Source organism: Apus apus, chromosome 1 (assembly GCF_020740795.1).
Source record: "Apus apus isolate bApuApu2 chromosome 1, bApuApu2.pri.cur, whole genome shotgun sequence".
NCBI classification, from domain to species: domain Eukaryota; kingdom Metazoa; phylum Chordata; class Aves; order Apodiformes; family Apodidae; genus Apus; species Apus apus.
The window spans coordinates 192,428,985-192,456,357 of record NC_067282.1 but is presented as its reverse complement, the minus strand read 5'-3'; the positions used below and the strand labels follow the sequence as shown (position 1 = coordinate 192,456,357).

At 40.7% G+C, this 27,373-nt stretch overlaps 1 protein-coding gene across 2 annotated transcripts in view; it reads left to right on the top strand.

Annotated features, from left to right (window-relative positions):
* LHFPL3 (LHFPL tetraspan subfamily member 3) overlaps positions 1-27,373 on the top strand; it is a 238,160-nt gene that overhangs the window by 152,241 nt on the left and 58,546 nt on the right. For both annotated transcript variants that reach the window (XM_051607895.1, XM_051607896.1), the window contains exon 2: positions 12,789-13,025. In XM_051607895.1, coding sequence (XP_051463855.1) covers positions 12,789-13,025 — 237 coding nt within the window. The remainder of the gene's footprint in view (positions 1-12,788; positions 13,026-27,373) is intronic.

Here is a 27,373-nt window from a genome sequence, read left to right as displayed (position 1 = left end):
ATAGTCACAAAAGTAATATAAATTTCTTCCACATTTTTTCAAAGATTTTACGTTTTCTCAATTCAGGCACGTCAAAAGCAATGAGTTTAGGAGGCTCAGCACTCTCATAGGATTGTCCCTGGGTAAAAGGTCGTAATCTTCTCTTTAACAGGAAAAAAGGCAAAAGAGAAAAACATCACCAGTGTTACTGGTCTCATCCTCTAGGGCACTCTTCCACCATCCAAAACTCAGATGCTCAGTGGGAGAGACATTGCAGTCCCTGATACCTTTGCTGCTGTTAGCTTCAATGAAAAATCAGCCCCTGAAAGGCAGTAAAGTCTCACTGCCAAATGTCAACTTTAATGAAGAATCAATGCAGCCGAGCGGTCTTGAGGCCTATTGTCCATTTCTCTTTTCTTCCAAGCAAAGCTGTTAGGAGATCAGGAAGAGCTGTAGCAGAGATAAGTGAAGAATAGCACATGACAAGCTGTGCAGGCATAAAGACATATGCATGCACGTCAGGGGCATTGAAAGGAGCTATGCAAAAGTCAATGCCTTTATAATCCGTTCAGAACTTCTCTTGCCTCTGTGCCAGTCCATTTGCAACATCAGCTTGAACTGCTTTGGAAATCAGATTTAAATTATTGTAATGACTCTGTTAAACCTTAACATTTCCAGCTCAAGAACAAGGCTGCCTCCTTCTGCTTCCACCTCTCTCTTTTCAGAGGAGACTGCCCCATGTTGCTGCCTCCCAGCTGTCAGTCTCCTCCTCCTACTGAGGTCCTCCCCTCTGCAGGCCTTTAGCTTTGCGTTATCCACTTCCACTTGCCTGCTTCATAAATATGCTTCAAACCCTAGCTCACTTTTTTCCTATCCCACAAACCACTCTGAATTTTGAACATGGATCCTGTCATTCAGAGGAGATGGGGAGCAGGGTACAGGCTACTTTTCTCCATTAAAGTACAAGGGGAGCACTAAGCTCAAGTGAGAGAAAGAGAAATGTGACTGTTGTGACTGCAAACAGGTGGTTGAATGCCTATAAATATAGATATTAAAAAACCTTTTCATTTCAACATTAAATCATGTTACCTTATCACAATGCATTTTAATTTGGGCATCATAGCCACTCTTTGGCAGAGAACATAGCAGTGACCACAAACCTGCAATCTCAGCCTACAGGAGAGAAATCTTGCCAGTGGTTGTTTATCTTACCCACTGCCAAACAGCTTCTTGAATCTCTCATTCAGCTCCTGTAGGAGACATTTCTCCAGCTGGCTGGTGACCAAGAGCAGGCGTCTGCCCAGCAGCTGTTTGTGCTGCAGGTGTTTGGCTGCTCCCCAAGTCAGCCTTCTGCACCCACAGCATGGCAGCTGCAAAGGTGGGGGGAGGCTCAGCACATTTAAGAAAACTTTCCCCCTCCTTCTGTCCTTTTATTTCATTTGCTCTTACAAGGCTTTTTATCATTCACATTCCTTTCTTGGTACCACAGCCAGCCAAGTGGAGGTCAGACAAGAAGTGGTGGCATTCTTGGTGGCTATTTTGCAATCTCTTGCTGAGTTGTTGACCCCTGAACCCTGCTATTTCATGTACTGGATGGGTGTGTTACCTCATTTTCCAATCATTTCCAGTTGTGACTGTCAAATACCCTGAAGTGGTTGGACCTGGGGCTGTTCAGCCTGAAGAAGAGGCAACTGAGGAGGGATCTCATCAATGCTTATCAATACCTACAGTGGGGTTTTCAAGAGGATGGGACCAGACTATTCTCAGCAGTGTCCAGTGACAGAACAAGGGTCAATGGACACAGACTGGAGCACAACAGGTTCAACCTAAACATAAAGAAAAAATTCCTTACTGTGAGGGTGATAGAGCACTGAAACAGGCTGCTCAGAGGTTGTAGAGTTTCCTCTGGAGAAATTCAGAACCCATCTGGAAGATATCCTGTGGCTCTAGGTGATCCTGCTCTGGCATGGGGGTTGGACTAGAAGGGACTAGGTCCCTTCCAACCTCCACCATTCTGGGATTCTATGGGATTCTGTAAATCAAAAATGTGAACATGACCAGGACATCATACCAGTTGTTTCTCTGAAGCAGTTGTCTGTGGGGGCTGATTCTTTAATTACAAACTAATATGCTATTGCTGTGCTCCATGGCACATAGCAGGTGAGATGCAGACAAACCCCTGCAGTGAAGGGCTCCGGTAGTGGGGATGGAGTTGGGTATCAGTGAGGTGAAGCCTTGCTGCTTGTAAGCTCAGTCAGCAGGAGGCTTTGCTGACTACAGCAGAGGTCAGGGTTGATCCAGGTAGAGTTTTGCTGAATTTATGGTCAAAGGAAAATAAATCTGAAGCTTTTCAGCAAAATGGCCGGAGCGCTCCAGCGTGGAGTTTACCTTCAGTGCTGCTGCTGTCCTAAGGCTCAAGTGGGTGATGTTCGCATTGTCCTTGTGTCTAGCTGAGAAAAGTGACATCTCAGGTGTCTGATGTTTGAAGATACATCATGTAAGAACTTTAAGTTCTTTCAGTTATCTTAATGGCCCAAAATAGCTGGATTTACCCTCACAGAGAAACGCAACCTAATTTTTTTTTTGTAATTTTAATTAATATCAATAATTAATAACCCTAATAATTTTAACTGATCACAAACTCAATGTTTAATAACTATTTAACAGATTCAACTTGGACAACTTAAAACTTTTCAGCCTGGCTACAGCTACTGAGTTCGTGCCAGAACCTCTCCCCTGACAATTCAAAACTGCCTTCTACTTTGCAGTCTAAATGTATTCCTGGATGGTTTATAACTGTCTGTTCAGGTGCCAAGACTGCCCTTCCAGTTAAATAGCTCTTCCCCCTCTCTGGGATCCATTCTCTTGTGCTTATACAGAGTAAAATTAAAATTCTTCAGTGCACCAGCACCATAAGGTGTGCAGATTTGTTTTCTAGGCAATACTACATGGTTTTTTAGAGGTTTTCACCTCCTTTTTTTGCAAGCAGTACTTACCATTCATTTTCAGGAGAAAAAGACTGAAGCAGTGGTATTTATTATGGAGTCTACTATAGACTTAGTTGTAGAAATTCTCTTTTTGTATTAATACCTCTTGCTTATGCACTTTGCTTCCACCTCGGTAGCCTGCAGAACATTGCCATGTTTATCCTGAACACGGTGACTGCTGCATTCCCAGACTTCCCCACTCACCAGAATGTTTAGCTTTGCTTGCAATTGCAGTAGTGTCAGAAACAAGCTGGAGGCATGCACTTCCCAAGTACAAAACAAGGTTGTTGTAGTTGTTTGATGTTTGGCAATGAAGTCAGGACAGCTTGCATGAAGACTGGGAAAAAAAGAAAATAGCTTTATGCTTCTCTTCTTTCTTTGCTATCACATTTTCAAACCTTTAACAGAAGATTTCTGTAATGACCACAGTGACAGAGCCCAATATTGAGCTCATTCTTTGCCTCTTACCCCCATTTATTCTGCTAGATTTTCTTCTTGCTTTGATATAGACAACGATATTTTTGATCCTACATTTCTGTGGTTCCATCTAGCTCCTAATTCTTTGGCTGCTATTCCCTTATATCCTTCTTCAGTAGTTTCAAAGATGCTTATCTCTCAGCCTCTCCATAAGAACACAAGTCTGGAGAAGACCTACCCCTTATCATGGGCAGTTACAACATCGTGCAATACCTTTCCTGAACTACCCCATTGCATCTTAAAATAATCTTGCTCTGACTATCTGGTTGATCCAAATATCTCTCCTCTAAAGATCAGAAACCACTGGCACCACATGGCTCTATTGCTTACATTATGCTGAAAAAATTTTTCCCTGCTACTGCCAGTGCTCATGTTTACCTTTTTCATGAGTGCATTTTACTGGTGACTCATGGTCCTCCAAGGGCTGATCAACATACTCACGTTTTCTTTTCTTTAGCATTTGTCTCAATACTCTTCTGTATTGGTAGTGTCTCCCATCAGTGGATTTTACTACCAAACCTCTAGTCTTGCCAAAGCTCCTAACGAAAATGCTAAATGATTAGCACCCAGGCTGATCCTTGAGGAGCCCAATGTATCCTCACAACAGTTCATTACTTCCCCTTCAAACAAAAAATGCCAGCTCCCCGTGAAAAAGTACCATAAGAACCTGAAATTCTCCTGCTAATCTCTGCATTCTCCAGGTTAATAAATGTTTCAGTATGGCACAGTATCAAATACTTTCTGAAGAGCATGTTACTTTGCTTTTTTTTATAAAGTCATTGTTTCCTAGATGTCAGATATAACCACGCGAATATCACTCCATTTTGCAGTTATTTCCATTTCTTTAATTATTTTTTCTTCAATAATTAGTCAAAGAACTAAGGTCAAACTTATGGGTGAGTATTTGCTCAAATTACTTTTTGATACTCAATTTTGTTTTGGTTTGGTTTTTTTTCTAAAAACTAGGGAGCATGTGTGCTGTTCTCCAATATCTTAACAATAGTTCTATTTTAAAATTCTGACTGCCAGCTTTGCAGTTCGATGTGTTGGTTATCTCAGTATTTGGTGCTGGAAGGCACATTTCTCCAGTGTGAGCACATTATGATAATTCTAGGTTTCCTATGGGTTTGGAGGCAGGAGTTCCCATTTCTGAATGCTCATGCCCAGCTCTCAGGGCATTGTCCTCCTGTTCTCTATCATCTTTCTGATTGAAAAATGAGGCAAAGTATTAGGTCCCAGCCCACTCTCACTCTGTATCTGCTTTTCTTCTTCTTTCTTTGTTAACCTAATTAAAGGTTATTTTTCATTTCAGTTTCTCTTGAAAGGTTTATGACAGCTTGACTTTTGGCAGCCTGTCTTTCAGACCTGTATTATCCAACCTCCAAAACGTGTCTTTGCCAACTAGTCCTTTTCCCTGTAATTTCTAAGGTCACTGCTCACATCTTATTTCCTTTTTCCAAGGCTTTCTTGGGGGAAAGATAATGAAGGTAGAAGGAAATAGTTTGTTACTCATTCAGACAGAACTGAAAGTACCCCTAGAATTTCATTTATCTTGTCAAGATACTTCAGAAAATGTATGTCTTTATCTGAAAGAAATTCAAGGCATCTTCCACAATTATGTATGGACCTCTTCAGTCTAGTTTACTTGCCTTTTTTAGCTAGTTCCAGTAGCTTATCAAAGTTTGTCCCTCTGAAATACTTATTTTTTAAACTCAGTTTCAGGATAATTTTTATTCAAATTCTCATTTTATTTAAACTGAATTGAGTCATTGTCTCAGAAGGTAAGGTTATTTTCAGCTCTTCTTTCTCTTTACCAAAGCCATGTTTAAAATAGCCTTGCTACTTGGATCCATAATTTGTGGTGAAACATCAGCTGTATAAATCTCAAGCAATGTTTAGCCTGTGCCATTCATAACAGCACCTACTCTCCAGTCTGTCTGCTGCAACCTACACTGTGTTTATATTTGGTTTATTCTTTAATTCAATCTAGTACCTCTCAGTATGCTAAGGTTTGATACAGTTTGGCTGAAGACCAAAAGTTCTTGTAGTTTGTTTCTACAATGAGAAGTTAACATTAAATTAGAAAGCTGTAACACTCCTCTGTGACAGCATTAAAAACAAACACTTTCAGTTGTAAGATTTGTTACCAAGCCAAGCCAAGCCAAAATTGCATTAGATGGCTATGATCTGACAAAAAAACTCCGAAGATGCAATGTAAACAAGTAGTTCCTTCATTACTTACACAGTTCTTTTTCAGGAGACTCCAGCACGTGAGAGAAGTGGCTTTTAAATATCCCCACATTGTCAAACAACCTGGCTTCATGACTGTTGACCCCAAGGTTGTGGCACAAATGTTTGCAAGGAACTCTTTCACTGCTGTGATCTCTGGGTGTGGACCTTCAGCTGACACACAGAGCTCCTAACACACATTCTGTGATACAAAGACACTTTAGAAAAGCTCTGGTGGACTGTGACACAGTTTTCTTGTTATTTTAGACACTTTAAATAGAAAAATCAGAAGAAAAAAATCATTAGATCCCAGGGCCAGGAGCCACCACAGGAGGTGAAACAGTGTAAATACAACTTTTGACACCTACCTTCCTGTGGCTTACAAGCTATACCACCTCCCATACCTGCTTCATTGTAAAGAAGTATTCTTATCTCTTGTCATATATAATTTCAGCTTACCCGTTTTTCTCAGTTGTTCATCTAACTTTGCTGTAGCTGTCTGCAATTTGTTGTCATGACATTTCTTGGGATTTTTTGCCCACATGGTGATTAGGCCTGCATCCATTAGTAGTCCCCAATCTCCATATGTTTTTCTGGACAAGGCACTATAAATAACTATTACATGACTGTGGATGGAACACCAGAAGTTGTGATATTTTGCAACAAGTATTGGGATGCATCCTGTGAGTCACCTGCCACATACTCATAAAAGTCTCTTGATACTCTTACATTATCTTTATGTTCAAGCTAAGGTAGTTGTTTTACGAACTAAATTACTCATAGAACTTTATTAATCTCAAAGTTATCATGGCTAATGATCAAAACTTGGTAGTTAAATGCTCCCATCATGATACAATCCCTCACAGAACTTGTCTCTGTCATATCAAATAAATCTCTATCCATACATGAATCCAACACTGGACGTCTAAAAGAGGCCCCCTTAGTGCAGTAAAATTTATCTTACAGTTCTTCCCCCAAGTGATCTTAACTGAAATAGATTCCACTATATTTGCTATTCTTTCTTTTACAGTTTAACCCATTCCTCACGTATAACACTAATTCACTTTCCCAGTTGTTTCCATCTTTCAAAACAACTTGTGCTCTTTAGTGCTTGGTTTTGGGCATGGCTGTTGGCCAACCCTATTTCTGCTATCCAGCTTCACATATTGCAACAGCTGATCAAATTCTTCCATTTTGTTGTCTAAGCATGACCAGCAGTCATCAAAATATCTCAGTTATCAGTCAGCTCAACCAGGTTATGCTGAGTCTTATCTCCCTGACTGTAGCACCTACCTCACTACCGCTTTCCACAATATTATTTTCTTTCTCTTTTCTGTTCAGGACTAAATATTTGGCCATCTTTTTTCCTGTTCTTAAAATCAGCATGGGAAATACATCTACCTCTTAGTATCTTTGTATATATTTTCTAATCAGATTTGGCATTAAAAAGTCAGTGCCTTAATAAGTCAAGTGGCCATAATTGTGTAAGGTCTTGTCTTTTATCACAGGAATGCAGTGGGAGCTTCTCCTCCTTTTTTTCCCCTTTAGAACTCTCTATAAATGTTCTCTAATCCTGTGGAGAAGTTCAGGCTTGTCTACATTTCCAAGTACAATGATGGGAAATAAGAGAACTTAAAGCAGTTACTGCTGAAGCCTCCCGAAAAACTGTAGTCCTATTGAATGTCCCCTGCCAGAGTCCTCACCTTTCATTTTGCTCTGTCCTAGAAGATTACTCCACCAACACAGCTAACAAAAACTCTGTGCAATTTATTTGAGTTTAATGGATTGCTGGCTTTGTAAATACCATTTGGAAAAAATATTGAAAACTAAGAACCTCTCAGTTTTTTGGAGCCATGGAGACCCAACTAGGGGCTCTTGCGTGTATGGGTAGGGAAAGAAAATAGCTGGTCGGTATAATTCCCAATCCATTTTTTTTTACTCTTTTTATCAGGAAACTTGCCATCATCACACTCTACATGCAAGCAAATTGGGTTTGTTGTCAGGAAAAGAATGAAGATGAGAGAGGAGTCCTGCCAGCAGGAATTTCTCAGCACTGGTTTCCTGTGTAACAGGCAGCCTTTTTATAGATAGAGCCTCATTCCATACAATGATATAATATTGATCTATCACCATATTTGGCACAACCATAGGATCATGAACTACTTGCTTTCTAATTACCATTTGAGCTCATGCACAGAGCACAGACTGTGATAATATTAACTTGGTCAGAGTCACAAGCATGTCAGTGCCAGCAACAATTTAGTGTGTGTTTCCAATCTCTGAAAGTGTCATCTCTGCATCCTTTCATCCCAGGAGGTAAAATCCTGGACTCTCTCTCTTAGTATGAATAATTTGTCTTGTCACTTAGAGCCCTGAAAGAAAATGGCATGAACGTTTCTGTTAGCTGTTCATATGAGAAAAAGGCTCTTAAGAAGAGAAGTGATTGTATATCAGGCATGTCTAACTACTATTTATTAGTTATTTTTTTAAAAAGCTTGAAAAGCTTCACCAGACTCCAATATGTAGGAGGAACAATTTGCTACCACACATCTTGTTACCCCCTGTATTCTTGGAGGAAGCTCAGGGTCATTGTTACAATGGCATTATTCCTGAGCTTCCTCTAGCAACCAAAGGAAAAACAATGAGGTTATGATTCTTCTAAGTTTTGCAGTTGCCCAAATAGTCCTGAATGGTGTCAGTGACACTAATCAGTCATTTATCAATTCCCCCTTGCAGCTTATAATGAAAGCTCTTCATTAGCCACAGAGGGCCTCAGCTGGGTGGTCTGCAGGCTCAGGAAGATGGTGCTAATCTGAGGTATTCAGCTCACACACAGAAGACTGTCTTCAACCAATATAGATAAAACTTTTTCTTACTTGAATCAAAAAGTCTGTAGGAACTGATGCTTTAAGTCTTTTCATTCAATCCGTGTGCTTTCCAAATCCAAAGGTTTCTGAATTTATATAGTACGGTATCTGAACTGGATAGTAATAAAAAAGTAGTAGCCATTGTTACATTTCCATTTCACTTGCATTGTCAGTAGAGACAGTAGAAGTTTGGACAAATATATGGTACTCGTGTCTGTGTTATAAAATCATCTCTTAGCAGTTTCACTGAAATTGCATTAAATAGTTTCCATTTTTTAAATTTGTATAACACTGAAAGTAATTTTCTTCTAGAGAAAAATCTTCTAATCCTCTTTAGAAGGATTAAAATGTAAAAGTTTCTAGCAATACAAAGTAGATCTGTAGGTGGATTTTTTACCTGTCTGTTTGGTCTTGAGCTGATAAATGATTCATTACCTGTTTCATGTTATTGAGCAAGTCTGTATTCTTAGAGGCATTGAGTGCAAAATATTCCTTTAGGAAGTGAAGATTCAGGGTTGACTGATCTTACTTATGTTAACCACTACAGGTAAGGTAGGATTTCTGCATCTGAAGATGTTGACCAAGCAGTCATCTAGTAAAAAGATTGTAAACTGTACAGACAAAGGAGATAATAATAATAATAATAATAATAATAATAATAATAATAATAATAATAATAATAATAATAATAATAATATCCTCTCTTTGATACCTGCTTTTATGCAAAGGGATCAAGTCCAGCCACTGTTTACCTGTGTGTTGTATTACCAAGAGAAGTCCAACTGCAATCAACAGAATGACTCCAGAAAGCTAAGCAAGTATATCACAGCATGCAGGAATGGCATTTGGGAAAGATGAGTTAATTAGAAATCTGAGGAACTCAATTGGGAAGCTGTGTACTGAGTTCCTGAGATAAGGGCCTGTATTTTTAATTACCTAGGTGGAAAAGAACAAAGTTACATTATTTTTAGGAAGTACTAAGACCATATGTCTCATGTACTATGTAATTTTTTTAAAAAAACACAACATAGAAATGTCAGTGTTTGCTAATTATTTTTGCACTTTAGCAGAAAAATCCCACATCTGTTGATCATTAACTAAGCATTAAGCATTAAGCTTCCTTTCATTTTGAGGATGATTAATAAAAATAAACTGTCTTTGGTAGTTGCTGTTATATAGTAAATCTGTAGTATATATATAGTATTTGTAGTAAATATATAGTATTTGTCAGCATTTACCTGGGTGAAAGCAGGCATTTTCACCAACACCAGTAGTGTGTAGATTTGATGCATCTTTTCAATGAAATCCCTCACAACTGTCAGGGCAACGTGTATGTGTTAGCTGTGAGAAATAATCTTTCTGGAAGTATGTGTAACCACCTCAAGAAAGAAAATTGTTGCAGAGTTTGTCTCTAAAATCTCTGGAAGATCTTAGACAATTGCATACATGAGTTAAGGCAGACAATAGGCAGCTACAATTTGTCCAACCTGCATGTTCTGAGTAAATCAGTCCTTATCTAATTGTCCTTGTTTCTAAACCTAATTGTCCTTGAAACTATTATAAGCTGTTATATTTTTACACAAATTAACTGCTCAGGAAGAATTTGGCAAATGCCTTAGGTGCAGGTTTTATTCTACTTCGGATGTTTTCTGCAGACAAGCTTTCATGGCTTTGTCTGCAGCAATTGTGTAGCTGTCAAAAGGCAAATACCATTCTTGAGCTGTTTTCACATCTCTTTTCCAGTATTTCATCACATTGATTCAGTGCAGGTGTGTTTTTATTTTGTAGGCTTTAGAAGTCTATAAAATGACAGTGCTTATGCTTGTCCAGAAAAGACAAGAACTCATTGCAATTCCCAAAGTGCTGGCAGCTCTTGGTTGCACAAGCTGCTCTATGTGTCAACTTTGTTTTCCAGAGGTCTGGTTCAGCAACCATTGAAAAGGCTGAAAGCCACACTGTGGGGCTCCTTCCAGTTAGCACAAATACCTGCAATTTAGAGCACAGTGCACCACTATAATATTGACTTAGAAAAGATAGTTTGGTCCATTGTTTCTCATCAGCCATACCGAGAAAAAAGGGCTAATGCTGGAAATGTGCTTGTTTCCAAGTTAGAAAACAGTACAGACAAGTTGTGAAAGCATATGGATTTCCTGTTTCTCCTAAATGCAGTAAAAACTGAGGAATCAACCCATTCAACATAATTTTTATTTTTTAGGTTTTTCTTATTTTACTTAATTTTTAGAACCTATCCTCCCCTAGTGAAGATGCCCCTATGCCATTGCTCTGGCTAGTGCTGCCTTTGCCCTGGCTAGTGCTGCTATACCCCTGGCTAGTGCTGCCATTGCTCTGGCTTGTGAGGCTGTTGCCCTGGCTAGTGCTGCTGTTGCCCTGGCTAGTGCTGCTCTCACATTGTTTGCTTCAGTGAAGCCAAGTCTGTCAGCATGACCATGGGCTGCAGTTAAGCATATCCAGGCACTATTCCCATTGTTCTGATAGGAAATGTGCCACGAGGACCCAGCTGCTGCATGGTCCGTCACCTCACTCGCAGCAGGGCCAACCCACATGAGGTTTCCCTGGCAAGGAGATTGTCCAAAAAACAACCAGCAAGGTACATGTCATGCCTTGGCTGCTCTCCTTTGGCTGTGCCTGGTGACAGTCCCTGTGGGCAGTAGGAAGCCAGGTCCTAGGTAGAAGGACATTTAGTCCAATCCTATGAGGCTGACATATTGGAGTGTTTTCTGAGCCCATGGATTTTCTCAGCTAGTGACTCAGTGAGGAGAGGCTGTGTCAGTGAAGATTCAGCATACAGTTTTTCTCTTTTGTTTGTGTTTCTGAAATGATGTACCACTGTCACCACCCCGGGACACATCGTACTCTCTCAGGAGCAGAGGCCCTGCTGCTGCACCCCTGTCAGTGTACCCTCCACCACAAGGCACACACTCCAGAGAGAAGAGGGGCAAACAACCTCCAAGGAGGCTGCTTCCCAGTAACCACAGGACACGATCCTGAAAAGCAAGTTCAGTGCCAGCCCAAGGCTATGACCAAACCCAGGCTGGTTTTGGGGATGCTGGGGCAGGGGCTGTGACCATGCTGTAGAAGCCAGAAGAACCATGCTTGAGGTCTCCTTGCCCAGGAACACACATGTCCCACCCAACGTATGGGTAGCCAGGCACAGGTAGTCATGCATGCTCAGCCCCCACCCTGATGCAGGGAATGTCACAGTAGCTGCTGGCCAGTGGGCAAGATTGACTCTGCTTCAGATGATGGAGCATGCATATTACTTTTGAAAAAGCAAACTTGTCACACCATTTTGCCTGCTCCACAAGAGTCACAATGACCTGTGACACTACCTACTGTCCCACAGCGGGGCAGTTTCCCCAGGAACCAGAGGTCACAGCAAATTTCTGCTACTTAAAAAGTAAGTTCAGTCCTTTAGCAGTCACCTGGGCTGATGGATGGGGACCTGAACACCCACCCTTTGCCCCTGACCCCAGGTAGGGTTGCCCTTACCCAGAGCAGCTGGTGGTCGATATCAGCTAGCTTTCTGTGCAGGGAAGGGCTTTGCATTTTTCTTGGTGTTAAAAGGATCAGGGCTTTTTTTGCTTTTGAGATGTCATGTGATGATTTCTCAGGTAAACCAGATCAGAAGTTGACACCAATATTGACAGCTTATTTTTCTTTGCAGAACAATGTCATTACTTGTGTTTTTGAGGACTACAAACCTTATGCATAAAACAAATTTCAGTTAAAGGGGTACTTCAACTGACAGAGAAAACCCTTGTTGTTACCTGAGTGTGTTACCAGCACTTAGATTACCAAAAATGATAGGCAGGTTTTTTCCTCTTCTTTTTCTCTGGTTTGTTTGCCTGACCATTTGACAGCAATCCAGGGTTTCCTTTGAACATCCAGGTTATTAATAATTTTCCCCTTTTGTTTTGTGGGAGCCTTTCATATTACAATGAAGAAATCAGTCCCACCAGAAAAATGTGATTGTACTTGTACAAAAACTGGCCAGGGATTCAGGATGTAACTTTTTTTTTTAAGCAAGGTGTGCAATTGATGTTTTATCTTAAATTTTTATATTAAATACTTAAACATAGTATATAATTCTGTGACTTGTTTGTAAGTAACCAAGCTTTGAAACTCAGGATGGAAAAGTGTGTTGCTTTAATGATAACTATGTAGGTTCTCATAAAAATGAAACTTTGGTCTCATTATCCCATTGTTCTCCTTTTCTTTTTTCTCCAAGCTGCCTGTCTCGTCCTGGGTTGTATGATTTTTCCTGATGGCTGGGATTCAGATGAGGTAAAAAGGATGTGTGGTGAAAAGACAGACAAGTACACGCTGGGGGCTTGTTCAGTCCGCTGGGCTTATATCCTGGCAATTATTGGAATCCTGGATGCCCTGATCCTCTCATTTCTGGCATTTGTGCTTGGCAACAGACAAGACAGCTTGCTAGCGGAGGAGCTCAAGTTGGAAAACAAAGGTAGGACTGCTTTAGAAACACTATTATTGGGTCGCCTCGAGGGCAATTGCTTTAAAACAATGATTGGTTTCATTTTGTTTTATACTTAAAAGTTGGCATGTGGGCTTACTTCCTAAGCTGCTGGGAAAGAGGAAATGCAAGGGGCAGAGGAAGTTTTGCTTTTCAGCCTCCAAAATATAAGAAAGCTTGAAACTGCCGTAATTGCTACACTATGCATGACTTATCCAAAACAGTTTTTAGAGCTGTAGATGGGATGGTTTTGTGTTACCCACTTGTACATTATTTCACAAGCATTTTAATTTCATTATCTCCATCTCTTTCTGTACCCCATGGAAAATTTGTTAATTTGGTTTTGCATTGTAGTATGAATGGCTGTAACACAGTGGTCCACTCCATGCGTTAGCACCATTAAGGAGGGAGCATGGGCTTGGCAGGTTGCTAATGAGCTGTGTAATGGGGCCACCTATACAGCAAGGCACCAATGAACTAAGGATCAGAGCCAGGAATGAAGAAGAATCCTAGTTTTTGTTTAATTGTGTTGCTTTGAGCTCATTAGTCAGCTCACAGGAATCTAGGAAGCTGTAGCAACTGAATATTCATGCAGTGGGTTGGGGATAAAACATGTTTCTAGATTAAGAACATGAAACTGCCTCAGCACTGTAGTTTTTCACACAGTTGCAAAGGGAGCGATGCTGTTTGGTGACCATGTGCAAGCCTGGCTGATTTCTGCAGCCCCTTCATGCAACTCCAGCTGTGCATCTGATGTGACAGGTACCACTGAGGGCACGTCCCTGCCTTGTCTCTTTAATAGGCCCATTGTCCCTGGATCTATCTAATCCCTTCTGAACCTGCTGATACTGCCAGCTTCTACAGCATCACATGGCAGTGAGTTCCTGAAGCTCACTACTGAAAGCTAAAGAAGTTTTATCTTTTATCTGTTTCACAGTGATCCCCTACTGTTTTCACCCAGTGTCCCCTGGTGCATGATTCAGCATTCAGCTCGTCCAGCACCTTTGTAATTCTGTAGGTTGCTTCTAATAAAGGCAAAGATATTAGGAGCCCTTCACCACTGGATTGGACATCAAAAGCTGTTTGGCAGCCTATGTTGTACAAAAATAGCTGGTCTCAGTCCTGCTCCAGAGGACCATTATCCATGTATCTGAAAGCACCATCACACTGGTGCTTGCTGAATCGCAGACAATCAACACACTCAGCCCAAAGATAAAAAGACTTAAAAACTGAACTTCACATGTGATTCCAGACCTGGGTAGAGCCTACTAATGTTGTCCGTTAAGGAAAGTGTATATTGCTCGCAATTGCCTGTGTACATTTGTTCTGCAGGTAAACTGAGGCCACCAGTTTCAAGGACTGTCCCTGTGGCTCTTTTCTGTAAAAATAATATTCATCTGTATTTGGAAATTAAAATACTTATCAAAAAAGCATTCACAGCTATGCCGTAAGTGCTTTTGGCATCAGCACTATGTTGGATTTCTCTATACCATACAGAGTTCATGAACCCTACAACTACTTTTATCAAAGAACCTCATCTGTTTTGGCACCTTGTGAACAAAAAATGGCTTCTTGAGGCTCATCACCTCTCATGTTGCTGGCACAAGCTCCTGCCAGAACATTTGGACCTCAGCATGTTAGACAAAAGCATTCAGGAGCTCATTTTTCTTGGATTAAACACAGAAATGTACCACACCAGCAGCTTCAAAGCAAACCAGAACTCAATAAAAAGGGGCTCATGCCACTTTGTCCTTCACAGTCAAGCCTAATGTTTTTAAAAAGGCATATAATCTTCTAAAAAGGACATCCTCTGCCCCCTCATCACAAAAAGCTTCCAGTAAGCAACAACAAGGCAAGTCCAAATCCCCTTGCAACCCTCCAACATTTCCCCACGTGCATGTGTCACTGTCAGGCACAGTCCCAGGAGAGTACAGCAGGGCCATGAGGGACACCACCACCCCTGTCAGTGGTGGGGACATGGCAGGTACCAGTGTCAGCAGAGCACCAGCTCTCTGCTTTGCTGGCCAAAGATCATTCCTTCTTCTGGTCTTTTGGATGTCAGGAAACCCTGCCTGCATCCTACTGAGTGAGTAACTCGCTGCTACAACAAGGCACAAGCACATAATTCCCTTCAGTGGTCTCTGACCTTGGTACAAGATGGGCTGTAGTTTGCTGTTCCCAACACTGTGCTGATGGATTTGGGCTCTGGGGCATGGTCCCAGAGACCAAGGAGAGGTTTCTATCAGAAAGTCTGTACTCTGAAGCAGGAACTGGGATGTGTAGGTAGTACTCATGCATTTTTGCAGTGAGAAGTCATTTAATGGCATTTAGGAGGAAGATTCTGGGTTTGTGGCTAGGATTGTGAGGCAGGTTTTGTAATCCTGGCAGTCACTGGCTGCATGCTCAGCTGACCAGTTTAAGGCAGTGGTCTGTGCTTAGGGAGGGTGTTGGTTACCTACACCACAATGATGAAGAGGCTGGTAGGCCATTAGGGCCAACACTTGTCCTTGAATTGTGCCAAACATCCTCCTGTCTGTACCCCTGAAATGTGTGGCATATGCATGAGGACTTTAATGCTTGCCCCATAAACTACATCCCCTTGCCCCCTTTCAGGTTAAGAGATACTGGAGAACTACTCATCAGCATTTGTCCACATACAAAGTATCCTTGTGTCTCTTGAAAATGACCAGGAGGCAAAAATACTGAAATATGCAAATATCACTAGCATGCCTCTCATACAGACAAGTTAAGACTAAGGATATAGGCAATACCACCCTCAGCCTCCCAAGCTACTCTTACAATGTGAAGTCAAAGCCCTTATAAGAAGTAGCCATGAATATTAAACACCCCTTCATCCCTTCTTCCCCCTCCTCATCTACATGAGGTGTGCCTCCAGGCTTATGCTGGTTTCTTAGTGTAGCAGGTATGGACGAGGAGCAGCCCTTTCTCTCCTGCACTGCTGCTGTCTTCTAAGAGGCAAAAAATGTGGATGCATGGTCAGGGCTACACCCGGGGTGGGACCTCAGTGACTGCTTCCCCTTGATGATGGTGATGTCCTCTGGTCACAGGCCTGGATATCACATAGCCTGTGATGAGTGAGGTGTCCCCTTAAGGGACAGTTGAGGCTTTTCAGAATAATGCACCTGGAGAGCAACCCACACTGTACCAAAGAGGAACCTCCATTGACCCTGTCAGCTCTTCTCTGCTGCTGGGGCTTTGCCCCATGCATGTAGAAGTGATTAAGCAGTAGTTCAACAGAAGGGAAGAGACAGTAAATCGAGTGTAACAGTCACAACACCGTTCATTTATGTGGAAAAACCTTCAAGAACAAGAAATTATTAAGCAATGATCAGACATCTGGGCTGCTGTTTCCTTCATCAGGTAACAGCTCTGTCTGGAGGCTTCCTTGCAGATCAGCTCCTGCAGACTCATTAACGAGAGTCTGCAGTGGCTGAGCGGGTACCTGCCACCACAGCTGTTCCTGAGCACTGGTGACAGGAAAACAGTTAAAAGTATACGAAACACAGCAATTTCATATTTGCTTAGGTGTGAAAGTAACTACCTCGTGGGTTTTATCTCTGAGAAATGTAACTCAAGTTTAGCAGGTTTTCTTCAGGTCAGAGTCTATTAATGCAGTTTCGTAATCACACGGGTTCTATACAACAATCCATACCTTTTTCATTTATAAAACTGCCTTTTGAAGGAAAAATACTATTTCCAAAAAAACTTTCACATTCTGTTTATGCCATTAGCAAAAGGAGGGGAGGAAAGAGTATTACATGTTTTTATTTAATTTATAGGAATTAATGGTAATGACTTCAAGGCCTGCATGTTATTAAACTAATGACACGCAGAGTGATAACAAAAATAGTCAGAATTCACCTTAGCTTTAAGCTTCATCAACACCATTTTGAGTGAACCATCAACAACAGGCAGAAAACTTGATGTGTTATATAATACATAATTTAGTATCTTGAACTACAATGTCTTAATGACATCAAATTAAAGTTCTGGCCAAAGGGTGAAGACACCAAATGAGAAGTTTCCAAAAGAAACAGAGAGTGCAAGGCAATTACTTTCTATGGTAGGAAGTGGTAATATGCTCTGCATTATAAATACAGCAGCATTCAGAATAAACGATCATGTTAAGCCATAGCAGTCAGAGCAAGTGAATGATGCACTTTGTGGACAGCCTTGGATTTTCTGGTGGACAGAACAGCTTCACAAGGTCTTTATGTTTAACACCTGACTCATCTTCGGGACCATTATGGTCACAGATAAGCAATTTGCACCAAAGATTTCCCGGAGTTATAAGCCTAAGGCTGAAATAGATAAAAGGAGCCAGGAGCTAGACAGGAGGTTTGAAGGATTCGCCTACCAACAGTGACTGCAACTTGCACAGACTCAAACTGCATCACATCACTCCCAACAGCCACCTTGCAGAGAGCTCATGGCAGAGCTCAGTGCAGGGTGGCCAACCCAGGACTTGCCAGTTGGTTGACACACCCTCATTATTGTCCATACAAGCTCTGGCAAGACCTGATCCAAGTTGTTGAAGGCTGGCTCCAATCACCTGCCTGAGCTGCAGTCACTGCAGAATAAGCATTCTTCAAGACAGAAGCTAAGGGGAAGTTGTTTCTTGGTGACAAAGCAGTTTTCTGTAAAAGAAAAAAATATAATAGTCTTGCATGGAACTTTGTGCACCTCTAGCAGGAGAGTCTTCTTCTGGAAACAGGAGTAGCTAGCCCATGTGATTGCTTCTGCAACAGCAAACCATCTGCAGAAGTCCTGGTGTCTGGAGGTGAGTGACAGGAGGCTAGTGGTGCACTTGTCCTGTCCAGGCACTACATGGCAGAAAGCTCACCAGCTGTCATTCTCCAAAAGGAAAAGAGCTCAGGCTGCAGTGCATGTGCAAACTGCTGCAAAATTACAAAGCTTTGCTTATCCACATGTAGTTCTCCTGGCATACACTCACAAACATTCAGGTTAATTCATTTAAAATTAGGTGAATAAACATGCTAATTTTGATACCTGAATTAAGTTTACATATATAGCTACAATGCATAACAGAATTGCCAACAGCCTGGGTAGTAATAGAGAGCATGATCCAGTCAGAACATCATGTATACCCCTGTATACCCAAGTATACTGGATATTTTCTATCCAATAAAATTATATAGTCCCTTTTTTGTAAAGCTGTGTACCCCCTGACTCCTGAAACACAATGAAAGTCAATGTAGGCCCCTTTTCATTTTAGTTAGCATGTACTTTTCAAAAATAAAAATGCTTTCAAATATAAAATGCAGGATTTCTATTACACTTTTCCCTTTTTTAGGCTGGTATTTCTTTTCATGTGTGCTAGTCTCTTTCCTTTCTAAAGAGTTCAGGAGAGATCTACTTTAGCCTTTTGCTGCTTCAGTGTGTGGCTCCATGTTCAAAGTGCTTAAGGTGACTTTGAACTCAGAAGCAACTCGGCCATTTGAATTTCCATTTCAGAAGGGAAACATGGAAGAAACTAACTGGGGACTGATCTGTGATGGATCACTATAGACAGCCCACCACACGCACTTGCCAGGCTGCAGCTGGCCAGGGGAATCTGGAACTGTGTCAAAAGCTTTATGCTCTTATCTCAGAGAAGTATTTAGATACTCTGGTCTTCAAAGGCAAAATCAGGCTCTTCTTTGGAGCCCCTAGCCATAGGTTCCAGGTTGGGAATTCATGGCCCTCGTTTCTAGCTTCAAAACATGATTCTCTGCCATGTCAGCCAAGGACTAAGTCGTGTCACATCTGTGAAGAGCTCGTATGTTCTCTTTCAGCTTCAGCTGAAAAGTGCCTAATCTATCATATCATTACTGCACTTAGCTCCATTAATTAATTTCTTTGTTTAATTACAACCTCTTTTCCTTCAGGTATCAATGGCATAATGACCTCTGAGTACAAAAACAGTAAGCGAGTAGTAAGAGACGTGTTTCATCTAGAATCCTGCAACTAGAAGCCAAACTACAAGATTTTTTTCCCCTTTTTTAGATAATGGCAACCATTTGCCTGTGAATCCAACTATATAAATAATATTTTACTAAGAGAAAATGTAAACATGACTATTTCATTATGTTTGGCTGCAGAGGGAACTAATCTCTCCAGGATGAATATTCTCATAGAACTATCATAGGATCTATGCTCAACATACGAATTTTCATCCAAGGACTGTATGAACAGTCATTGAATCCAAATCCAGGACTATCTTTGCAGTGCCTTAGTGTCATGTATTCTATTGCCCTGTGTATATTGAATTCTGTCACACAAACAGAACAGCTCCAGCCAGAGGATTTCTGGGCTCCATCTTCTACAACAGTCTAGACTGTTGTGTAGGACTCGGTTGTTAGAGATCAGAGCTGGAAGTCTGAGAACCTCCAATGAGAGAATGTTCTCAAACTAAAGCAGACAGAAAATCAGAGTATTTTGGAGGTTTTAGTAGAAACTGAAGGGAAGAAACTGGGAAGTGAGATCAGAAGTCAAGCTTCTTCAATACAGACTTAGAAGATGCTTCCAGGTCTTCCTTTTGAAAGTGTCTACTTCTGTGGTTATGAGCATGTGAAAAACACATGCATATGTCTGGAACAGGCTACTTGGATTTTTCTACTGGCAGTAAGGCAAAAGCCCTGGAGCAGTGTTCAGGATAGCTGAGTTGGATTCCTGGTTCTCTTACTGAGCTTGGATCTATAATTCAATTTGTCTAATTCACTTCCTTTTAAATGTGGAGGAATGAGTTGGTGGAATCATTATTTAAGTATGTATCCCAAGACTAAGCCCTGCTAAAAGTATTTTATCATTGACCTATTTCACCAGTGTGCTAAATGATGGCACTGTTAAGGGGAGGCAAATGAGGCATCAAAACTAAAAGTTTAAAGCTGATTAAAATACCTTATTAAACAAAGGTCAATCTTGCTGTAGTGCTGATTGATGCATCAGCTGATCCAGCAGTTCCTTTTACAGCTCTACTTTCTATAATGAGAAAGTAAAATTAGTCCTAAACATATGCATTAATTACTTAACTGAAGAAGTCTGAGACCATGAAAAAAGAGTCCTAGTTCCTTGTTCATTAATGAAGGAAACACATGGTGAAGTGCTTTCTGTCTCATAGAAAGATGTCACACTCTGGAAGTGGTCCCATACAATAGCTTGGTTAAACAAATTATCACTCCATTTAATGAGCTCATGATATGAGGGATCGAATATGGGGACTTGAAGGTAGCAAAAAGCTTGGCAGCCTCAAAAAAGTGCTTCTTAAATGTCATAGGGAACTCAGTGCATTGTATGGGCTCTGTAGTCAGCTGAATAATTCTGTGGGGCAGCAGAGAGGTTGAGCATCGTGAAATGGAGTGACATGATGCACAGGAATCGGGGAGTAAGTCAATAGAAGGTGCTGTAGGAAGGTAAAACTAACTCCGAGCTGGTCATACAAGTCCATACAAAGCAGGGACAGATCTGGAGATATGTGTTGTTTACTTAAAAGGAAACCTATGGCCTGTTACAGTTGAGATCCTGTTTACTGATCTAGAAAGTGGCAAGTCTAATCACTACCAGTTGCATTAAAAATGGTGTTTTGAAGCTTGGAGAAAATATCAGAACTGTTTCACAATAGGTGGTTGTATAAAGTGAAGCAGCTGGCACATATTTCTCCCTAGGTAGGGCTAGTCACACACAAAGATTATCATACTCCACTATCCACACCTTCTTCCCTACTGATAGAAACTATGTTTTTAGGAGGAAGGGCAGAGAACAGGAATGTTTGTGGCTCAGCTGTTCTGGCATGGGTGGTTTTGGGCAAAGTGTTAATATTGACTTGAAAAATCAAGGCAGATTTGTGCCAAGAATCTGGGCTGTGACTGGGAACAGCTGATCTTTGAGGACTTTCCTGTTGCCCAGTCCAGTCTGCCATTTCAGAGAGCTGTCTGGGCTGCCCATATGTTCACATCAGCCCTAAAGTCTTGTCCTCACACAGAGAGGAAGCCTGTAGATCTGAGCTGAATTGTTCCTTCTTGAAACAAGTTCCAGTAATTTTCTTGGAAATCTTTTTCATGTTTGAAGAAGTCATTCACTTAATTATCTCATTTCCACTGTGAATTTGTTTTGGCACTTCTTCAGCTCTTTCATAAAGCCAGGATCATTTTCTATCTGCAAACGAAAGATCTGAAAAAAGTGGTCCCTTACTGGACATAGTATCAACAGAAACAAAGGATGTTGTCAGTAGCCTTAGAATAAAGGACCTATCAAAAAATCCAAAATTAAAGCAAAGCAAAGTGTTTCCCAAAGTTACATTCAATGAGACATTTAAGTAATACCTAATTAGATATTTGAGATATCTGGCTCTTCCTGGTTTCTGTTACAGGTAATGTCCAAGGCCACTTACTACATTAACAAGTAGATGTTGGCAGTGTAGTTTTTCTCTGTTTAGCCAGTCATTATTATATTGCTCTATCCTTGAACCTTGAAACTGCTCCAGGTCTTTCAGGACCACTTCCAGAGTTGATCTGGACTTTCTGTGAGTTCCTCATCTTAATCTGAGTGACAAGCTTGTTAAGTCCAGTTTTTCATTTCCACTGACCTCTCCCTGGATGCTTGGGAGCCTGGTCCTGGAACAGGCCCAGAGTAGGTCACCCACGTGTGTTAGTGCCTTCACTCTGGGATGACCCTCCTAGGGCCGAATTTGCTGTGACTGAAAGTGAGGGTTCTGCTCTCAACTGCCAGGAGCTTTGTCTGTTGACTTGAATATGTTTGTACAGTTTTACTTGATACAACACCAGAAAAGAGCAGGGGAAGTGAAGACAGACATTATATTGGTTAATAATATTGCACTCAAGATTGCTCTAAGTATGTACTATCTTAATTTGCTAGAAAGGTACACAATAGATAACAAGTGAAATTATAATCCTTAGATATTTTATCAAGGTTTTGCCTATCACTTCTATCTGGAGGATATTATTTTTTTCTTAATTCATGTTTTTAAATGAAATAAATTATTTTGTTCATAGCACATGGTCCATGTTGTTATGTTTAATCTTTAGGCATTTGGCAAGCAAGCACTCCAGCTGTCAGAAATATTTTTATGCACCTACTTTGAGAGTATATAGCATGAAATGTACTCTGCAGACTTGGTGAAACTGAAAATAGTTATTTAGTTGCAATCCTGTTTGACTAAATGTATTTACAACACCACAGCACATTGGATTTTATGAACAACCTTCACCATAGTTTTGTAAATCTGAACATTTTCAGGATCATAATGAGCTGGCATGAGGATGTCATTGCATCTCAAAATGCTCTTTCATCTCAAAACACTTGCACCCTTCTAGATGACAGCTTTTGACACAAGACAGAGCAGTGCTTTGGTGTCTCTATGCTCTTTCCCTCAGTTCCTACCTTCTGATGTTCCAAATTTATTCTCTCCTAATCACTGAGTTCCTGTCATGCTTTCACAATGAAACCAAAACTCAGTGCTCTTTTTATAGCTCTGTGTCCAATCAGCATGATCATTCAAACTAGCCTCCAATATCACACAGGCTGTAAGACAGCCTGAATCCCCTCCACTTTATCTGCACCATGTAAAATGTGGAATCAGAGCTGGACACTGTTCCTGGAGTGGTTCTCACTCTGCCGTACCCAGAGGTGCTACAACCCTCTGCTTCTGCTCAGCATTTCCTTCCCAAGATGCTCAGTAGCCCTTCTGTCTGCCAGCACTGCTCCAGCTCCTGCTCATCTGACTTTCCATATATATTCCCTGTCAGTGCAGGGCTAGTTTCTTGCTCCTTGGTGTATCATTTTTCATCAGTCCACGCTTATAGAATCAGCCATTTGGTAACAACCATTAAGTCTTCTGTGACCGCAGCAGCTGACAGAGAAAATGGGCATTGCTACTGGCTCCCAGCAATTTGCAGAAAATCTTGATGTTGTAGGTCTATCTCCTTCCTCCTCAATAGAAGGAGATTAAAAGACATGAAGAAGAAGAGACCAGGAGCCACCCATTTTTTTTTTCTACATGTGTGTTGAATTCAGACACAAAAGCATCCCAACCCAAGCCCCCTTCTCCCCGTTCTCTGAATGAACAGTGCCAGAGCATGTTGTGCTTCCCTGTGATTCTTCTGCTTTTCTTCCCCACTCTCCCAAGGATTTCATAACCTCTCACTGCACTTGGAGAGTTCAGTCAACAAAAGTAGATCTTCAGTACTCCCCGCTGTCTGGTATAGCTGTAGACCCTGAATGCCCACTCTAGGATCTAATAGCTGAACAACCATCTTGAAATTCTGAGCAAATCCACCAGTGTTGTTACCAGCAATGGGGTGTAAAGGTAGCTAATTTCTTGCTTCCTGAACACAGAGGCAATAGGTTAGCTGTACTTTTTACATTTCTACCATAATAATATATGTGAAAGGTAAGTGCACACTGAATAAAAATTGAGAAAAATAGCAGTGTTGTGTAAATGCCTCCTAAAATGGATGCAGAGTACAATAGTTCAGTTATTTAGCGGTTGCTTCAAAAAGAGCACATTCAGAAACCAAATTAGATTGGCATAGCTAAAATGGACTCATTATATACAAAATGTTTACTACTATTCTTTTAAAGTAGATTATTGAACCAAAATCCTCAAAGCTTTTCCACTGGGCATGTTGGGCATGATTATGCGGTGGGGTTATTTTTCATCCTGTGAAATCAGTAAGAATTTTAGAGGGTGCTCCATTAGAGCAATCCATACACTTTCTAAATACCATGAATCTTACTTATGCTAATCCTTGAGCACAGAGTTTCAAACAACATTTTTCAGGTGTTTTACTGTTTGATGTGTATCAAATACATTCATATTTCCTTTGAAGAACTATCGTTACACTCTGACAATAACAACTCCCTGACCCCTTGCAAATAAAAATCTGATAAAGCAATAATGATCAAACTTCATATATCCTACAGAGACAAACATTGGTCTACTAGAGAAAGTGGAATTGTACTGGAAATCATTCAGTATGTTTCAAATGTTAAGGAGTGTCAAAGAGTTGATTGGGAGTTTGGTCAGAAGCCATGCTGGCACAGTATAAAAGTGCCATTACTTAGGAGAACAGCCAGAAAGAAACAACACTTGCATCCTTAATGGAAATGCTGGATTTGGTGACATGGAAAGAAGTAAAGCCAAATGGCTAAGGAGCAACTTTGCTTGGGAGAGTAAACATTTGTATCAGCATTAAGGCTGCATTTCTGTGTCTATTCAGTACTCGCCTGCAGCATCTAATTGTCGAATTTAAAATGGTAGCTGAAAAACTCTAAGCATTCACTGTTGTGTAGCTTCAGCACTTCCAAGCAAAGGCAGGGGTTGTTTAAAGAGTACAACTGTCCTCCATTGTTCTGCCTCAGTTTTATACATATGGTCCCTGCTGCTCTGTAGCTGTTAATCCTTAACCCACACGGGCAAAGTTGACATGTTATTAAGTACAATAAATATTCCCATATAACTATCAGCCCAACTATTTTCCTTAAGAGGACCACCAAGCTTAGCTTAAATAAATCCCTAAAAGGGCTCTGTGAAATTATTAGAAGCTGTATGTTTGCAATGATGCCAGAAGATCAGCAGGTTTATACACTGATCAATCATTTATAAGCCAGTGAGCAGCTGGCATCCCAGGCTGTGTCTGCTCATCTATCAAGCGGTTTTCACAAAGGTTAGAGGTAGTAAAGTTGTACTAGAACACCAATATAGGTATAAAAATGTTCTAAAAATGCTAAGTATTGAAGATTACAGCATGAGCTGATAGGATTTCATATTTCACAATAATTTCTGTATAAGATCCTGATCACAAACAGTTTGCCAAGGTGTTACTTTCTTTCCTAAGTCCAGCTGAAGCCTGTCCATTGCTTTTCCGTGCACTTAATGTCCTTGTAAATAGATACAGATTAAGTGCTCACCCAACATCAGCTTCAAAAAACTTGTGGATAGGGTAATATTGACCTTTGCCTCTGTACTATGGAAAGTGTTTTTGAAAGGACAACATGGGAACCTGTGCAGAAGCTGGAGCTGAGTACAAAGAGGTCATCCAAAGGCCACTGCTTGGATCTCTGGCTTTCACAGGGTGTCCACTTTGGAAGGAACCAATTCTCCTTGTTTCTAGGCAAAGACTAGATCTGACTTAGTGAAGAAGCCTCTTCTCCCAAGTGAATAAGGACAGGACCAGAGGAAATGGTTTGAAGTTGTGTCAGGGGAGGTTTAGATTGGACGTTAGGAAGAATATCTTTACAGAAAGAGTGATCAGGCATTGGAATAGCCTGCCCAGGGAGTTGGTTGAGTCACCATCCTTGGACATACTCAAGAAACAGGCAGAACTTCAGGGCATGCTCTAGTGGCTGAGATTGTAGGTTGGGTGTTTTGTTTGTTTGTTTGTTTATGGTTGGACTTGGTGATCTCAGAGGTCCTTTCCAACCATGACGATTCTGTGATTCTGTGTGATTCTGTGAAATATGGAGAGAACTCCAGGAAGCTCATGGTGCTGTGAGGTCCAAGCAGGAAGGCAGAGCAACCAACAGTCTGGGTCCTGTTGGTTCACCTGGTAGTGATGTCTTTGTATGCTTTTTCTTTCCACCCAAATCCTTACTTTCTGCCTATGGAGATGAGTGCACGTTGCTTTGAATGTCCTCTCAGCTTCTGTGTTTATCAGTTCCCAGAGTGCCTTCCTTAGTGTGGTCTTACAAGCAAAATTTACCATAGCAAGGAGACAGGGTAAGCACTGTGAGAGGTCCTGGTGGCTGGTGACATTGGCCCCCAACATGCACACTATATATTACTTAGATTATTTTTTAATATTCTAAAGCTACACCTAAAACCCATCAGGTTAGTTCCACACCTGTGAAAACTGCATTACATTTTTGTCCCATTATTCTTCAGAACATTCTCTAAAGCTCTGCATAGCATTGAAATCAGTTATCATCAGCCTATGTTTGCCTGAACCTATAGTTATGAGGTCTTCTGGCATAAATTAAGGCCCTCTTTGAAAAACTTGAAGACAGAGAAAGTATAAACTCTCTTAAACTAGGCATGTACAATAAATAATATTAAATGTTCCATTTTCTTTTCCAGTCAGGTGCCCTGGGCTGTGCCTCAGTTCTACCTTGGTTTTCCTTTCTTTCTTTTCCTTGCCTTTCTTGCCTCTCTTCTCATATGACATGTATTTGTATCCTATTTGCTTAGCAAATCTCTTTATTTCACTTCTGTTTCAGACCTTCAGTTTCCATAATCTGAGTACTAGGTGTCTCAATTTATATTTTCATAGTTACAGAAAAAAAAATATTATCATCAAAAAATATTTTTTTTTCTAATTTTTAAGGTATATCTAGTATTAATTTTAAACTCTTAGAGTAAAAGCATTATGAAAGGTATTGTCATTCTTAGTCTGCTTGGGAAGAAGAGGTAAATGTTATCATATACTAAGTATATGTGAGCTATCATAGCTATCACTCAGGTTCAAGTCCACTGCTTTGACCAATTCCATTTTTTAACAGGAAAAAATGCAGCAATTCATCATTTGTCCAGTCTAGTTAATTCTTTGTGCATTTTTTCTAAGAGTGGAATTTGTGAACTGACTAGATTTGACAGTTTGAGGTGCTTGGTACTTCTCATTTCTAGATCATTTACTGAAGTATAGCACATATTTGATGAAAATTGATGGAAAATTGGATAATGACAAATGGATGAAGTATATAAAAAGAGGTTGGTTTCTGCTCAGCTGATAGTAGACAGATGCCAATAACAAAAAAAAAACAAAAAACACACAACCCACCATATATCTTAACCCTGTACTAACAAAGATGCTAACTAGGAAGACTCAGAAAAAAATGGAGAACATAACCTACCTTTGGATGCCTTCATCATTGGACTCCTAATTCTGACTATCTAATATCTGTGTCCAGAACTGGAATTTACCCGGACATGCCTCTCAAATCTCTGAAAATGGATTGTCAGTATCAAACATCATGCACCCAAAAAGTGAGGTCTTTCTGAAGAACAGTAACTGCCTGCTCCTGACAGGACTGTCTTTGCAGATTGGGCATGTGATGGAGATGGGTGCAGTGTGAACATGTGAGGAGACAGCTGACTTGATTTGGCAGGGCTATGTGGTAGAGCCAGAAGTCAGCTTTCAATGGCTGGTGTTTGCCTTGGAAAGTACAGCAGTTGCTTTTCATTCCCACTCCACATTAGCATTTGAATCCTATTGAACTAGTAAAGTGAATTAACCTAGTATTTGACTCTTCCTTCTCTAAGTTTCCAAGAAATTTAGTCTCCAGTGATTATAATTTTGTTTTGT